At 35.0% G+C, this 19,031-nt stretch overlaps 1 protein-coding gene across 1 annotated transcript; it reads right to left on the reverse strand.

Annotated features, from left to right (window-relative positions):
• Window positions 1-13,005: 13,005 nt before the first annotated feature.
• Window positions 13,006-13,950, reverse strand: LOC102134236 (olfactory receptor 4K2-like). Its single transcript, XM_005560658.4, has one exon. The coding sequence runs from the start codon at window positions 13,948-13,950 to the stop codon at window positions 13,006-13,008; it is 945 nt and encodes a 314-aa protein (XP_005560715.3).
• Window positions 13,951-19,031: the final 5,081 nt, after the last annotated feature.

The following is a 19,031-nucleotide window of genomic DNA, read 5'->3' on the forward strand; positions in this document are numbered from 1 at the left end:
CCAAAGCCACATTGTAAATAGTGGGGTTCAAAGGATCTGAGCCATTCTCCCTATGGTTAAACACAGTATTTGACATAAGGACTTCATTAAATAGAGGTTCTTCAACATATATAATATATCTAATAAGTGGAGATTTTAGAAAATATAAATTATCTAGTCAAATCTATTTATTTTACAGATGATGAAATTCAGAACCAGGGAATAATGTTACTTTCCCAAGTAAGCTATTCAATGAAATAATCTAGCATAAAAGATGCTCTTTCTCTCTCTCTCTCTCTCTCTCTCTTTCTCTCCCCCCACCCCCCGCCCCTTCTCTCCCTCTCCGTCTTTCTCTTTATATTGAACTAGGGCCAGATTATCTGCAAGAGCATTTTGGTCATTGTCATTCTGAGAGCTACATGTAGAAGAAATATTTAATGTATAAAACTGAACTATTGTAATCACTAATAATGGCTAATTAGTGGCATTGTCAAAGTTTACATAATATTCTGAGTAATATTTCCTTAGCCTGAGTATAAATAAATACAAAAAGATATTTAGATGACTAATGGATAGATTTTAAGGAGTCAAATAGATAAAATAGCCAACAGGTAAGTATATGGGCAGATATATTAATAAGTTGATGGACGGGTGGATACATACATATACATATGGCAATATAGGTGGATAGATAATTTATCTATGATAAAGAAATGAATATACAGCTTACTATACTTACTCAATGGTTTCTATGGGTTTATGTTGAGCCTGTACCAACTGTAAATTGCCTTACTTGTTTAAAATTGCTGTAAAAGTTAATGAAATTGGCATAGTTAAAAAGACGTGGCCGGGCGCGGTGGCTCAAGCCTGTAATCCCAGCACTTTGGGAGGCCGAGACGGGCGGATCACGAGGTCAGGAGATCGAGACCATCCTGGCGAACACGGTGAAACCCCGTCTCTACTAAAAAAATACAAAAAACTAGCCGGGCGAGGTGGCGGGCGCCTGTAGTCCCAGCTACACAGGAGGCTGAGGCAGGAGAATGGCGTAAACCCGGGAGGCGGAGCTTGCAGTGAGCTGAGATCCGGCCACTGCGCTCCAGCCCCGGCGACAGAGCGAGACTCCGTCTCAAAAAAAAAAAAAAAAAAAAAAAAAAAAAAAAAAAAAAAAAGACGTAATATTAAATGTGTTTCTTGTGATGAAGTACAGCCAATTCAATTTACGAATGTGTTTAATGATTACTGGAGAGATCTAATAATGAATAAAGGTTAAACAAAAAATAGTAATAATGTTCTTTATTTATATGACTCTCAGAACATTATAAACCCGTCCTCCCACCTTCTCAGTCCTTGTAATAAGACCGAATTTCTTAAGTTGGGTTGTTCATATTTTGTTTTAGTCAATAGTCAATGGTCAGCTGATTGAGGTCGAGAATATAGTATAGTTGTTTCTATATCAGGCTATGAATTTTGTGTGCCTGTTTAGCATCTTAACATATACACGACCAGAATTCTAACCAAATAAATGCCAGGGGTTCCATTATATTAAAGTTTGCATGTGCTCTAAAATAAAGCCATCAGTTCTAAGCCTTAGGAAAGCAACATAGGAAATTAACCCTAAAGAAAAAATACAGATAGGTGATATAATCACCAACTTAAGAAAATTTGAGTAAAGGAATATTCCAGTCCCCATTCTAATCCATCCATTGATGGAGTCCTCTCTTTCCCTGCCTCATATTATCTATTGACAATCGATTATCTGAGCATGTTCTTTAATCTTTGATCATCGTAGTCACAGAAAAGCCTAACACTGAATGCCCACAGTTCATTGTTAAAGATGTACCTAGCAAACACTCTAAGGGACTATTGAGTCTAATTTCAAGATGCTATGTCTTAGGAGATTAATACTTTTTGCCTCTTATCATTTAAAATGAGTATTTGTTTTACATATCTGAACTTATTTTTTTTGTTTACTTAATAGTATGGAAGAGAGCTTTTAATATCAGTACATAGAGTTCTAATTATTTTTATCATTTCATATTATTTCACTCAATGGATAATTTATTTAATTTGTATCTTATCGATAGGTAATGAAGTTTTCTCCTATTTATTTTATTATAGTGCCACATTAAGTAATAGTGAACATATACCATTTCTTAAGTATCCAGATGTATTCATAGAATAAATCCTCAGTAATAAGATTTTATATCAAAAGGTATACACATTTGTAAATAGAAAATTGCCTTTGTAAGTAGTTTAATGTCTATCCAAATGCCTAAATCTTTAGCTTCATATCTTACCAGTCTCCTAACCAGCATCTTTTTCTTCTAAATTGATGGACGAGTTCCACTTCTCAGAACACATGTTGTTTCACCCTCCACATTTTGCCTATGCTCTTCCTTTTGCCTAGAAGGCTCTCCCCTCAACCCTGCTGTCCTAAGATCCTATTTTAAGATTCTACTAGACTATCACCACATTCTATTAAATCAATTAACCTTCCTTTATACCTGTCATAATTGGCCAATCCCTCCTCTATCCTCCAAAACTAACCTGCAGATACTTCTATCATTGCAGCTCATTTAATATTTCAGTAAGTGCAGGAGTATCTGCGTGTGCCAGGCATTCTGCTACTTGTTGGCAATAGAGAGTAAATATGATGTATTTTGCTCTACCCTCAAGGAATTCCAGTCTAGAGGGGGGAAATAAAGGTATTCAATAAATAATAGCATAATCATTTCTAATTATAATTATGCTGTGCACTATTAGGAACATGTATAGAATAGAGAAAGAACATGTAATGCTGGAACCTTCTCCAGTTGCTGTGGTCATCGGAAGACTTCTTGGAGAAATTCCATCAAGGTTTAGTCCTGAGGGTACATGTACAGGACAAGGGCAGGGTGAACAAGTGGAGAAGGAAGACGTCATTACATAGATATAATAGCATTTGGAAAAGGCCCCAACAGCATGGAGCCTGGCACACTAGAAGACAAGGGAAGTTAGTGTTCAAGGGAGAGAAAAATACAAAATAGGACTGAGGAGGTAGGCAGAATCCTGCATTGTAGGAATTTGTTGCTTTCTATTTCCCAGCCTCACTGCCATTTTTTCTTTAATCCATAAAATAATGCCCATCACATTATAAACTTTTAGTAATATTTGAGAATAAATAAATACATGATATTCCATAGTAGATGAAAATTGTGAAAACTAGTATCAAGTCAGATTACTTCATGCCTAGAAAAACAAGTGCTGAGCAGTGCCTCCCTCATGAGGGATATCTAGATCTCTTCGGCAATCCTTCCTGCTCCCCTCCGGGTGTTCTATCGTCTAGCCTTCCACCAACTACCACATCAGTGAAAATGCAAAAATTGCAATGCAGAGGAACAGATTTCTATAAACCAATAAAGTCATTTCAGAGTATGGGAGGTAGAGAGACTCTGAGAAGTTGCTTCAAGATGGAAGGCGATGAGGAAAGAAGGTAATAAGAGGGAAAAGAGAGACTTCGGTCTGGAAATTACAAGGCTAATAGTCCACCCAACTCCACATAACCCAAATCTCAGTATGTTGGTCAAACAAGCAAATTCAAAGTTTTACAGGAGGGGTGGAAAGAGACAAGAAGAACAAGGATAACTTTTCTTCTGTAGCTCCAACATAGTCTTCAAGTGCAGACTATATGTTTAGCACCCTTTTACCCACTACTGAGAAAAATAAGATAAAACTTCCTCAGCAAATCACCTGAGAAGTCTGTAAAAAGTTCTCACAGCAGAAACTGGATAAAAGTTGAGCAGCTGCTGGTAGTCTGCCCCCACTTAATCAATGCTTCCCCATTACGCTTACAATATGCCTAGTGTCTTTATTATAGTAGCATCCAAGGCTCTGACCACCTCCTATCAGCACAGATTCCCTTGCCACTACTACTAACTTAATACCTTGTGCTCCAGAAAAGTAAACCAAACGTAGCTCCTCAATTCATTGGGCATTTCATGCTCCTCTGCCTTTGTCCATGCTCTTCCCTTCCTGGCTTATTTTACTCCAACCTGTCATCCATCAAATTCAGCACTACCTCTGATCTCCAAGCTTACACTGACTTTGCCAGGGACATTTAGACTTGCCTTTTCCTAGCTTCCCGTATCACTACATGCAAATTTACACCATGGCAATTATCTTTCCCCTTATTAGAATATAATCTCTTCAAGGATAGGAAAGTTGTATTATCATTTCTGTTTCCTCAGTACATCTCACAGATTCTGATATGTAAAAAGGGCCAAAAAACATTTCTTGGATTATCTTTACTGAAAGGAGCCTAAAAGGCAGAAAACCCAACTTATGACAGTCATCTCCTCCCTACTAACTAATTCTGAGATACTTCATGTAGAGAAAAATCCTATCCTCTTATAATTAGACATATCTTTGGAAGAGCTAGCATAGCTCTTCAGTGTATAATGAAATGCCAATGACTGAAAACAGATTTCTGCTAGAGTACAAACAGAAAACGAATCAGGACACAAGGGGAGACAGGTATAAAACAAGAAGAGGATAGAACTATAACAGATTCTATAACCCTACTTGACCTAAAGTCTCATATAGGAATAATTTGTAAGAACATTATATTCCTGGTGATTCAACAAATGCTATGTTTGTTGGGAGTAAGGCATGAAAGGCTAGGAACAAGGATGGATTACAGTAAAGTGAGAGTTAGAGATGCAAAAAAAAGCTGTAGGCATGGTGGTAGAAAGGGCATGCTCTGTTTTGCACCAGGCTGCTCTATTCATGTAGGCAGAACTGCTGGTATAATATATATGAATGGAGTGGCCTGATGGAAAACAAAACAGAGAGATGAGGTCTCTTGTAATTCCATCTAAAAGCTCAGCTCCAACTTGGAATTCTGGTCAAATATTAGCAGGCTTACATTTGTTTCATTTTTTCATGAAAATAAATAAGTCTGTATTTGTTTATGAAACTTTCCACTATCTAATCTTGGTAATTAATTTGATTTCTTTAGAAATATTTGAGGGAACACAAAACATGTTGGGAATAGAGGACAGTCGTAGCTTGCAGCCTGCTAATTTACAAACTCTGCTTAGAAGATGATGAGAAAATTAGAATAGAGAAACTAATTAACATTCCCCAAGCCACGAACCTGGTAAATGGTGAAAAGCTGGATTGAAATCAGGCAATCCAGTTTCAATTATGGTGCTCTCGATCCCTACTCCAGGGGTTCTTAACTGTGTGTGTGTGTTTGTGTGTTTGTGTGCATATACAAATGCATCATAGACTCCTTTGGAAGTCTAGTGAAATCTGAACCCTTCTCAGAATAATATCTTGCACACATAAAATATACAGGGAATTAAAAATGGCCAATAAATATATAGAAAAAATGCTCAACATCACTTATCATCAGCAAAGTGCAAATCAAAACCACAATGATAGATTGTCTCACCCCAGTTAGGATGACTATTATCAAAAAGACAAAATAATAAATTCCAGTGAGGATGTGGAGAAAAGAGAACTCTTATACACTATTGGTGGGAATATAAACTAGCACAACCACTGTGAAGAACAACACAGAGTTTCCTTAAAAAAAAAAAAAAAAATATATATATATATATATATATATATATAAATAGAACTACCATATGATCCATCCATCCCACTACTGGGCATTTATCCAAATGAAAGAAAATCAATATATCAAAGAGACAGCTGTACCCTCATATTTATTGCAGCACTATTCACAATAACCAAGACATGGAATCTTCCTGTGTCTCGCAGCAGATGAAGAGATTTTTTTAATGCAGTACATATATACAATGGAATATTACTCGGCTATAAAAATAACGAAATCATGTTATTTGCAACAACATGTGTGGGACTGGGGTACATTATGTTAAGTGAAATAAAGTAGGAACAAAAAGCTGTTCATCACATGTTCTTATTCTTATGTGGAAATTTTAAAAAGTTAATCATGGCCAGGCACGGTGGCTCACGCCTGTAATCCCAGCACTTTGGGAAGCCGAAGAGGGCAGATCACCTGTCAGGAGTTTGAGACCAGCCTGGCCAAGATGGCGAAACCCTGCCTCTACTAAAAATACAAAAATTAGCCGGGCATGGTTGCAGGCCCCTGTATTCCCAGCTACTCGGGGAGCTGAGGCAGGAGAATCGCTTGAACCCGGGAGGCGGAGGTTGCAGTGAGCAGAGATATTACCATTGCACTCCAGCCTAGGCAACATAGCTAGACTCTGTCTCAAAAAAAAAGTTAATCTTCCAGAAGGAAAAAGCAGAATAGAGGTTACTAGAGGCTGAAAAATGTAAGAAAAAAGGAGAAAGGGAGATATTTGTTAAAGGATACAAAATTACAGCTAGATAGGAGACACAAGTTCTTATGTTTTATAGCACTATAGGATGACTATAGCCAAAAATGATATTTTTTATATTTTCAAATAGCTAGAAGAGAAGATATCAAATATTCCCAACAAAAAAAAAGATACTTGTTTGAAATGATGAGTATGCCAACTACCCTGATCTGATCTCTACATGTTGTATGTATCTCATCACTATGTACCCCATAAATATGTATAATTATTGTCAATTTAAAATAAATTTAAGAATATAAGAACACAAAGAAAGTCAATTATACTAAACTGTAGTTTTCAAATATTTTTTCAATTGTGATATAGTAATACAAGTGCTTTCTGAACACACTGAATAAAAGATCTAGTGAGAATCTAATAGCTAAACCAATTTTAAAATAGTGATGATCCGTAAACAGAACTAAAAACAAAAAACCACATGATTATCTCAATAGATGCAGAACAGGATTTCAATAAAAGTCAGCATTCCCTCATGATAAAAAACACTCAACAGACTAGACTTTGAAGGAACCTACCTCAAAATATTAAGAGCCATATATGACAAACCTATAGCCAACATCATACTGAGTGGGCAAAAGCTGGAAGCATTCCACTTGAAAACTGGCACAAGATAACCACGCCCTCTCTTACCACTCCTATTCATCATAGTATTGGAAGTTCTGGCGAGGGCAATCAGGCAAGAGAAAGAAATACAGGGCATTCAAATAGGAAAAGAGGAAGTCACACAATCCCTATTTGCAGACGACATGATCCTGTATCTGGAAAACCCCATAGTCTCAGCCCAAAAGCTTCTTAAGCTGATAAACAACTTCAGCAAAGTCTTGAGATACAAAATCAATGTTCAAAAATCACTAGTATTCCTATACATGAACAACAGTCAAGCTGAGAACCAAATCAGGAATGAAATTCCATTCACAATTGCCACAAAAAGAATCAAATACCTAGGAATAAAGCTAAATAGGGAAGTGAAAGATTTCTATAAGGAGAAGTACAAACCACTGCTCAAAGAAACCAGAGATGTCACAAACAAATGGAAAAATATTCCACGCTCATGGATAGGAAGAATCAATATCGTTAAAAGCGCCATACTGCCCAACACAATTTATAGACACAGTGCTATTTCCATCAAACTACCATTGACATTCTTCACAGAACTAGAGAAAACTATTTTAAAATTCATATAGAATTTTAAAAAAAGAGCCTGAATAGTCAAGGCAATCCTAAGCAAAACTAATAAAGGTGAAGGCATCACACTCCCTGAATTCAAACTATATTGCAGGGCTACAGTAACCAAAACAGTTTGGTACTGATACAAAAATAGACACATAGGCTAATGAAACAGAATGGAGAACCCAGAAATAAGACCACACACCTGCAACTATCTGATCTTTGACAAACCTGGCAAAAACAAGCAATGGAAAATGAATTCTCTATTCAATAAATGGTGTTGGGATAACTGACTAGCCATATGCAGTGGATTGAAACTGAACTGTTTCCATACACCATATACAAAAATTAACTCAAGATGGCTAAAAGACTTAAATGTAAAATCCAAAACTATAAAATCCCTGGTAGACAACCTAGGCAATACCATTCAAGGCATAGGCATGGGAAAAGATTTCATGATGAAAATGCCAAAAGAAATTGCAACAAAAGCAAAAATTGACAAATTAGATCTAATTAAACCAAAGATCTTCTGCACGCAAAAGAAACTATCAACAGAGTAAACACACAACCTACAGAATAGGAGAAAATTTCTTCAAATAATGCATCTCACAAAGGTCTAATATCCATCATTTATAAGGAACTTAGACAAATTTACAAGAGGAAAACAACCTATTAAAAAGTGAGCAAAGGACATGAACAGTTTTCAAAAGAAAACATACGTGCAGCCAATAATCATATTTTAAAAACTCAACATCACTAATTATTAGAGAAATGCAAGTAAAAACCACAATGAGATACCATCTCACACCAGTTAGAATGACTGTTACTAAAGAGTCAAAAAATAACAGATATTGGTGAGGTTATAGAGAAAAGGGAATGCTTACACACTGTTGGAGGGGGTGTACATTAGTTCAGCCATTGTGGAAGACAGTGTGGCAATTCCTCAAAAAGACCTAAAGACAGAAATACCATTTAACCCAGCAATCCCATTACTGGGTGTATACCTAAAGGAATATAAATTATTCTATTATGAAGACCTATGCATGTATATGTTCATTGCAGCACTATTCACAATAACAAAGACATGGAATCAACCTAAATGCCCATCACTGATAGTCTGGATAAAGGAAATGTAGTACATATACACCATGGAATACTATGCAACCATAAAAAGAATGAGATCACGTCCTTTGCCAGGACATGGATGGAGGTGGAAGTCATTATCCTTAGCAAACTAACACAGAAACAGAAGACCAAATACTGCATGTTTTCATGTATAAGTAGGAGCTAAATATTAAGTACACATGGACACAAAGAAGAGAACAATAGACACTGGGGCCTTTCAGAGACAGAAGGGTAGGAGGAGGGAGAGGATCAGGAAAAATAACTAATGATTACTAGGCTTAATACCTGGGTGATGAAATAATCTGTGCAGCAAACCCTCATGATTGAAGTTTACCTGTGTAACAAACCTGCACTTGTACCCCTGAACTTAAAATAAAAGTTAAAAAATAAAATGAAATAGTGATCTTTCATAATATTGTGAGATTTCTGCAACAGTTTTTTATGACATAAATGTATTTGTGATGACATTATCACAAGTACTGATAATACTGATTACATTCGTAATTGAAAGAAATGTTACATGTCAATTAGATATTAGTAAAAAATAAATGTGTAATTTTTTCACCTAGGTTCCCAGACCTCCTGGATTCTATTCATAGACCTCTTGAGAGTATATGATATACAGATGAAGAACCCAACTTGTGCTCCACTATTCCTCCTGCTCATTTATGTTTTGGAAATACTTCTTGCTCTTCTGTGGAGAATGAAGATGGGAAACCATGAGGAGAAAGGTAGAGAGGCCAACTCGCAGTTCGTTGCAATAGTATTGACTAAGCAGTGCTCTATGTACTACCCTATAATAGTATACTGTGAGGTGGTACTACTGTGCAGTAGAGACTGCCTTATCTAGGGAGATGGCAGCAGAGATGAAGAGACATAAATGAAGTCAATATATATTATTAAAATAGGAGGACTATTTAGTGGATTGTATAGGGTAGTAGATGAGAAAAAAGGAATCAAAATTGTGAATATATTAATAGCTAATTATTTATTTGACTACATCCATTTTCCCTTTCCTTCTACTCTCCAGTTTATTCTCTTTGTACCTCTGACTCATCTTCCTTCTTTGAAGACAAGAGCTCTCGAGTGAGTCACCTAAAGTGCAGTCTGAGGAGTCAAGGGTACTGCAAATGTGAGAGCCATATTCAGATACTGGCATGTGTAACATGTCGAAGAATGGCTAATCTGACATCCTGTATTTATGCAGAAATGTTAACTAGGATCCATGAGTAAGGCTTTGAGGGCACAGTCACAGTTCAGGGCTTAACTGTTTCCCCAGAATGTGTTCTAATACCATAAATTCTCTAGTAGAGATTAGATATTTATTCTCCAGCTTTAGGGCTTCACTAGTCAGATGAAATGTCTTACTTCATGCTTTAATTTTATGGTTCTATTTTTAACAACTTCCTGAACAGTACATTCTACCATGTCTCAAAATAAGCAATTTCTTATATTTTTATAAATCTGGACAAAGTCTGCCTTGTACATTAATGTGTTTTTTAAAAATTCAATAGATAACTATTAAGTCATTTATTTCTCAATTGATATATATAAGAACTTAAAGCATTTCCATGACTATTTTTTGAATGGGTAAAAGATGAGGGACAAAATACTGCAGGTTTTTTTAACCATGTTTATTTTATTTAAAATCATTGTTGTAGAAAAAAACAAGACATTGACCTATAAAACATAGTGTATTTATTATTTTTCCCTTTTATGCAATCTTGGAATATACTTCAATTCAAAATAAGAAACCCTAAAAGTATAGTACTTCTTTGGAAACATATACAAAGGCCAATGCATACAAAGGACAATGCTAACTACAGAAGTGCATCAAAGACTAATAATAATTGATAAAAATCCAGCATTTTAACAATAATTAATACTAGGTAAATTGATACATCCTATTACAGTATGAAATTCTGCCATTGAATTTCAAGTAAGAACCCTTATTTCCATTCCAGTACCTGCTATTTTACGCATGTTTAAAGCAACAGCAACAATAACAATAATATTATTAGTTAGTATTTATTAAAGCATTAATGAACACCAAGCATCGTTAAATATATTACAGATATTTTTGCTTAATTTTCACATTACTAATGGTTAAATATTACTACCACATTTTGTAGGTAAAAAAACTGAGGCTTAGAAACATTGAAAAAAACTTGCTCAACGTTGCAAAACAAGAAATCTGTGACCCTGGAATTGATACCTACAACACAGTGATCTAACTAATTGCTGGATACATGTCCCTCAACGACAAGAGAAACAGATCTTGTATTTTAGTGGATCTCCGGCATCCAGCAAGGACCTGAAACAGAGTAGATGTTCAACAAATACTTATTGAACTAAAGATTGACATTTCAGGAGCAGAGATTTATATTCAAAAACAAAGATGAGAATTTGGGCAGGAAAGTGGGAATGAGGCAAAAGTACATTTCCATTTTAACCTTTTTTTTTTTTCATATGCCTAACTGACTCAAGGCAAGAAGGAAGAGTTCATGATTTGGTTAAAATGAACTGGTGTTTCAAATTTAAAATGTGGTTTTATATCTAGCTCCAACACTACGTTTCTTCATAAGCTTCTGCACATTATTTAATGTTAAATATTTGGCTTGGAGATTGTGTTGAAGCATGTTTTACAATTATCTTGGACTTTTAAGTGGCAAAACTATTAATGCCATTTCTTTCTTTGCAAGGCAAAGTCTTGTGTTTTGCTCATGCTACTCACTGTTCAAATCTATGATAACAGATTGCTTCCAGAATTCTTTTTATATACGTCAGTTATTTTAAGTAGACACATTTTTATCCGTATATCAAGATACCATGCAATCTAACCTAGTTTTGTCACCCCACCCAACCATACTACTAATGAAAAACTGGAAAATGTTCTATTAGTTTTTCCGTCATATGTCTTTAACAAGCTGCAGTCTTAAAGACATCCTAAAACTAGAATATCTAATTTAACCTGCTAGTGACTTTTTTTGAAAGAAGTTATTCTTCAAAGGCATACTACTTTAATATAAGATGTATTTTGTGTAGAAGTCATAGGGAAATAGAAATGACATTTTTAGAATCCATTCTGTATACTTTCCATAAAAAAGTTATGATAAATATTTAATTTACCTTTTACAGTCTTTTTAGAGATGAAAAAGGGACAGAAGTAAAGTGAATCCCCAAGGATAATACAACTAGGAAATGACAGAATCAAGATTTAATTCCAGGGTCCATGTGTGTCTAGAGAAATGTCTTTGCCCCTTACAGTGATTCAGCCTTCAACCAGTTCTGTGAATTCTCCGGACCTTCAGTACTTCAGCTGTTAGAAAATTGGACTGGCTGACTGATTTCAAAGACTCTCTTGTCATAAAAAAAAATCGATTTAACATGATCAATAATATACCAAATTAGGGAGAATCATGCTATATATTTCTTAAATTCTTTTTTCCTTTCTTTCCACAGGTTATATTATGTTGAAAATTAGACACAAAGCTTCTTCTAAGACTAATAATATGCTGCAAAATTTTATTTTGGAAATGAAAAAGTTATCATTAATTTAATAGCTAATATTTTTCCCAAACATTGTAAATAAATTCATCATATCTATAATTTTCAGCCAGGTTTTGAAAACCAGTCAGATTTGGGTAGTTTGCTATGATTTAAACTTTACAAATTATTATTTGATTATTTGCTATATTAATTATGAAGTGTGATAGTGATACAAACACCTGTTAAGAAACTGTATTGCTAAATTTCTGATTCTTCGAACTGTTCTCTTATTTTCAAAGTTGACACAGAACTCAAATAACTGAACCCCTTAAATCGAGATTGTTGAACATTACCTAAAAGAATCTCTTCACAGTATAAATTTTCCCATAAAACTATTCCCAGTGTTTTTTTTTAAAAAACCTGTTTTGTCCTACACTGCTAATTATAGTTCTAAATTAATCTAAACACCATCAGAGTACCACAAGGCTGTGCAGAATACGAATGTTCTGGATTAGAAAACAGGAGAATCATATTTTATCTCATGCTTCTCTAAGTTGTCTTAATCTGAGGTATGTTTGTAGGACCCAGAGGTCTATGAAGTCCTGAATTTATATTCACAATTTTGATGATATGTTCATTTTTCTACGAAGATAACCTTTACATTTCACCAGATTATCAAGTAGACCTATAACTCAAAAGCCTTGTAAACACTGCGCTAACTTTTCATCAAGATGTCACACATTTCTTATCCCTGACTTCTTTTCATAAATTTAAACTAAATAATTTGAAAGGTAAATTCTAACTTTAATTTTTTGATTGCTCTAAGAACATAACTGTTAATATATCTCACAAAGGAGATCTCTATTCACTGTACGTAGTATCATGGAACAGTTTTCCCAAGACTGAAATATTGGGTATTCAGTTTCTTCTTCATCGCTGTCTTCACTTCCTGGTTTCTCAAAGTATAGATAAGTGGATTCAGAAAGGGAGTGAAGATGGTATAGAAAACAGAGAGAATTTTGTCTACCAGGAAGTTTGTGGAAGGCCACACATAAATGAAAATACAGGGCCCAAAGAACATTAACACAACAATAAAATGTGCTGTACAAGTAGAAAGAGCTTTGGCGGATCCTGTGGACGAGTAGTCCCTGACAGTAATAAGAACAATGATGTAGGAGGTGAGCAAAAGCAGAAAACTTATAAGAGCAATCACACCACTGGTTGAAATCATGAAGATCCCAAGAACATAAATATCTATACAAGCTAGCTGGATGACCAAAGGAAGATCACAGAAAAAACTGTCTACAACGTTGGGACCACAGAAGGGCAAATAGAGGGTAAAAGCTAATTGGCTCATTGTATGCAGAAAGCCCACTGTCCAAGAAACTAGCACAAGCTCAACACACACTCTTCGGCTCATAATTGTCGAATAATGGAGAGGTTTACATATGGCAATATACCTGTCAAAAGACATGGAGATCAGCAGCACAATCTCAGTCCCGGTGAAGAGGTGCAAAAAAAAGATCTGAGAAATGCAGCCTTCGAAAGAGATGGTCTTACGCTGAGCAAAAAAGTCCATAATCATCTTTGGTGTGGCAAAGGAGGACAGGCACATGTCAATGAGAGACAGGTTGCTGAGCAGGAAGTACATGGGAGAGTGAAGGTGTGAGGTGGATAGGACAGTGAGCAAAATCAGGCAGTTGCCCAACGTGGTCATTAAATAGAAGACAGAAAACACCACAAAGAAGAGTATCTGGAGTTCAGGTGAATCAGTAAGTCCAAGTAACACGAATTCAGATACTCTGGAATAGTTGAACCCCTCCATTCATCTGCAGACTCGGCTGCAGACAAAATTACAGAGTTTGAAAATGTGATATTTCTACAACCACATATTAACTTATCATTCGCTAAAAGATTGATTACCTAGAATCCAACTAAAAATCCTCAGGGTGAAGATATTTGGGGGGAACCACTTAACAATTGCTACCAGATATAATCTGAAAAGTTTAACCCTTTGGTTTTGACCAGCATCAGTACACATTGAGTTGTAGTCATCACATGCCCACAAAATTATATACCTATCTGAATACAACTTAACGAATTACATAATACACATTTACTGAGGCAGATTACATTACATTTGTGTGCTTTACTGAATAAGGCATATAAATAAAACTAAAAATAAAATGAGTGTTGAATTCTTAAAGGTTTCTCTTACACACAAAAATGTGAATATTTTGAATCAACTATTGTTAAACAGTAGACTTAACTAAGACTTTACTATAATGATTTCAGAAGATCCATTTAATATCTTATGAGGGTGATAAATTATTTAATTTTTAATTACTTAATTCCATAAGACAACTGATAATCAAAAGGCATACTTGTAACCTGCAAGAGTTATTCTCCACTTTGGGTAATTTATTATTTCATAAAAACATGTTTTAAAAAGAGAATCTCCTTCCTTTAATTCTCTTCATTCTACCCAAAGCTATATTTTAAAATACAAAAACAAACAAAACAGATACATTAAGAACTCAGAATTTTTTCAGAATTAATGTTTTCATTTACAGTGCTTCCCAAGTTCTAGAAATTTTATTTCCTATGGAATATCAATGTCTTTACCAAAGAGTCAAATGTGTGGTACAAAGCAAATGAAACTTAGTCCTAGTAAATGAAAGCTAATTTTGTGACCAGGTAGGGTTTACTTTGCCAACCACCTAATGAAATTTAAGCCTTTGACTACAGAAATTTTAGCTGGGTAACTGTAAAGTTGTCTAGGTTACTGGAAAATTTGATGAGACTGAAATTAATTATGTAAAAAAATATAGTGTTAGATCAGGCATTTATAAGTCTATATGCATCTAAACCATTTTTCTTTAAATTGCTTTTTCCACATGTAAAACTGTATGAATTCCCTTGTTATATTACACATTTGAGTATTTCACTTTACACATTTGAATATTTATCTAGTTTTGATCATAATTTAATGATAATAGATAATGCAGTTTTATCTAATCCTGTATTATAACTTATCCATCTTTGAAAATGCAATATTTCATTCCTTCTTCAATAAAAGTTTTCAAGGTACACTAAAAAAGATTTCATTATGTCAGTGAAACATGGTGGACCAATGTCAAAAATTTAAAATATCAACATACTAATATTTAAGTTATAGTCAATATTAATATGCTTAGAAAAGAATAAAATCATTGTTATGAATTTGAAGAATGAACAAATGGAAAAAGAGTCAATCAATGGGCCGGGCACAGTGGCTCATGCCTGTAATGCTAGCACTTTGGGAGGCTGAGGCAGGCGGATGGATGGCTTGAGCTCAGGAGTTTGAGACCAGCCTGGCCACCATGGCGAAACCCTGTCTCTACTGAAAATACAAAACTTTGCCAAGCATAGTGGCACACACCTGTAATCCCAGCTTCTCGGGTGGTTAAGGCAGGAGAATACTTTGAACCTGGGAGGTGGAAGCAGAGGCTCCAGTGAGCCCAGAACATGCCACTGCACTCCAGCCTGAGCACTAAGTGAGAATCTGTCTCAAAAAAAAAAAAAGAAGAACTATTTGACTTTTATTTTCTTCAATCTCTTCCATTAATTTATTCCCAATGATCCTTCCAAAAATTCTTGAAAATACATAATAAAAAAGAAAATCTTGTATTATGGAAGCCTGAGACTACTGACTATTGAAATTTTAGATTGTAGATCAATACACATATAGATTTAACTGTCTGACAGTGCCAATGTATCAATTCAGTGAAAAAATAAGTTTTATGATTATGTGCCACCTTTTTTCTGAATTAACTGATTGGCTGATTACATTTGCAGATATTATCTGGTTGTTTTCAGTTAAAAGTAATGGCATAGTTTCTAGTCTAAAGAAAAAGTCTTACCTGATTTGTAGTAAAAACTGAAACAAATGTTCCAAAACAATTTTGGCTTCTTTTTTGGATAACTATCAGAAATTTTACATTGACTACATATTCTGACTTTAGAGTAAAAGGATTATAGCGATTGTTCTGTTGCAGCAACTTTCAGAGTCCAGTTAGAAGTGGAAAAATAATAATGGGAAAAAATCTGATTCATTTAAAAAAAATTTTAATTTGTTTTTAATTGTTGCTGTGCAGAAGCAAATGTACTGAAAATGAATTATACTTTGTTAATTACAATTTACCTTATTATTCCATCCTTAACTCATTCTGCGATTGAACACTAAATATCAGAATTTTAAATATTATCTTCACGGCCGGGTGCAATGGCTCATGCCTGTAATCCCAGCACTTTGGGAGACCGCGATGCCTGGCCAACAATGTGAAACGCTGTCTCTACTAAAAATGCAAAAATTAGCCATGTGTGGTGATGGGCACCTGTAATCCCAGCTACTCGGGAGGCTGAGGCAGGAGAATTGCTTGAACCCAGGAGACGGAGATTGCAGTGAGCCGAGATCATCCCACTCACTCCAACCTGGGAGACTGCATCCCAAAAATAAAAATACAAATAAATGTTACCTTCAGCAATATTTTTCCTTTAGATGACCTCATGTTTTCCCATGTGGAGGAAAATCTGGTTACATCTCCATTTATTTGCACATATTTAAATTGTTTTGTCAATATTGAAAAATTATTTTGGCCAGGTGCAGTGGCTCATGCCTATAATCCCAGCACTTTGAGAGAGCGGTGGGTGAATCATGAGGTCAGGAGTTCAAGACCAGCCTGGCCAACATGGTGAAATCCCATCTCTACTAAAAACTTAAAAATTAGCTGGGCGTGGTGGTATGTGCCTGTATTCCCAGCTACTCAGGAGGCTGAGGCAGGAGAGTTGTTTGAACCTGGGAGGCAGAGGTTACAGTGAGCCGAGATGGCACCATTGCACTCCAGCCTGGATGGCAGAGCTAGACTCCAACTCAAAAAGAAAAAAAAGAAAAATTATTTTTAAATTTTGTCATAGAATGATATTCTAGAATTCTTAAAAGGAGTCTATTGCCCAGTGGTTAAGAGTAGTTACGGTATTCTTGACTTCACTTATGTCTCAGTAGCCTAAGATTTGACCTCTACTTGTGATAATTATATTACATGGTCTATGTAAAGCTTGAAGCATATTTTCTGGGCAAAATTTAAGGAATTTTCTAGGTTTCAAAATCCAGATTTAATATTGCTGTTTGGAAATAATCAGCTTGTGTTATTATTAATAACATATGCAATAAAAATTCTAATCTAAGTTCAGGGATTTAGAAAAAGACCATATGCTACCAAAATAATTTCATATGTTTGAAATTGCATTTTTCATATGAAAATAGCACAAGTTCCTTTTACATTAAATGCATTGAAAATCCTCAGCTTCACACATTTGAATATTTCTATTTTACTGACAATTTATTTACTAATGGGAACTATTTTTATATTGATTTAAACATATACATAAATTTATATTTATATTTTTTCTCCTTTTCATCACCAGAAAGAATGCTTTAAGCCCTATTTAATGGAACCATCTATTTTTAAGTCTTTAAGTCATATATACTTTTTCTTTACTATTCCTCCATTATTTCTCTTTTATATAATTATTAAATAAACGTTAATTGTTTTGCTACCTGAAGAATGCAAACCACAACTGCTTCTGAAGATCCTTACTATCATATCTAGCTTTTAACCTACCAGTTATGCACGTAGCATCAAAAACACCATTTGCTCCGAGATTCACAAGCCTACTGAAATCACCATAGTTCTTTAGTAAGCATCAGAAGCCTGGAGTATGGATGCATATTTTCTCCTGTCTTGATATAAAACCCCTTAGAAAGCAGTGACGTTTACTAGATCAGGGATTAAACACTGTAATCTACTTGCAGTGGGAGTCATTAAAATGTTGACCCAACTTTTCACAGAGTTGCAACAAGAACTGTGAAGTGTGTCTTTGCTATTTAAAGTGGGAATGCACACCTGTGATGTAGCAATGTTCACTGGAGAAAAGCACAACTGGAACCGGCCTGGGAGAAGAAAACATCTAAGCAGTCATTTACAGAGCATATGGGGAACAAAAAATTACTCCTTTAGTTATGGAAATATTCCCATATTTATGCCCCAGTGTTCAAAATCCCATAATTGGAAAATTATTCTTTTAGGCTAAGGCAATTTGTCTCCAACAAATACTTGCTTACTGGAAGTTGCATATTAAAGGAAGAATCATGCATTACAGTTTCTGACAATACATTTAAAAATTAGCACAAACTAATACCAATAGCTATTTCGAGGGATAGGTAAATCCTAGAAAGGGGGATATTGGAAAGTCCAACATAACCAGGGGAAGTGAAGAGAGGTACTATGGAGTACCTTAGAGGAATAGTGTAAAAATTAAATTATAGAAATAAATTTTAAACATTCAGTTCAATGCTTACTACAAGGAAAGTACTTAATAAAATGTAGTAGAAATAATAGCAGGGATGTTTATAATAATTGTCATTACTTTTGAAGTGTTCATAATAGATCATCCAAGAAGACGGTAGATGTGGATTCACAACCTAAAACCATAAGCCAAGGGTCTTGCCATATTTGCCTGCAGGTCAATCGTTTATCTGTGGCTTACTGTCTAAGCACAACTTTTTTCCCAAATACCTCAAAGACTGAACTCTTCACAACTGTCCTACATTCCCCATCAATATATCCTACATTCCCCACAGGTCTGGCAATAGAGCCCAAGAAAATCTTCCTTAGCTGACCACATTTCTAGCACTCTTTGAAATAAGAAAACAAGTTTAGTTTTAAGATGTTTATCCTTCTACGAAGAAAAAGGAAACAACTTTTGAAAAAATTAACAAAACTGGTATAAAGATTTAATAGTTTTCTAGTTGTCCCTTGATATCCACAGAAGATTAGTTCCAGGACCCCTACTGATACCAAAATC

The sequence above is a fragment of the Macaca fascicularis genome, chromosome 7, assembly GCF_037993035.2.
Source record: "Macaca fascicularis isolate 582-1 chromosome 7, T2T-MFA8v1.1".
NCBI classification, from domain to species: domain Eukaryota; kingdom Metazoa; phylum Chordata; class Mammalia; order Primates; family Cercopithecidae; genus Macaca; species Macaca fascicularis.

Excerpts from the sequence above, each read along its gene's own strand:
- LOC102134236 (XM_005560658.4), bottom strand. The coding sequence starts at position 13,950 with ATGGAGGGGTTCAACTATTCCAGAGTATCTGAATTCGTGTTACTTGGA.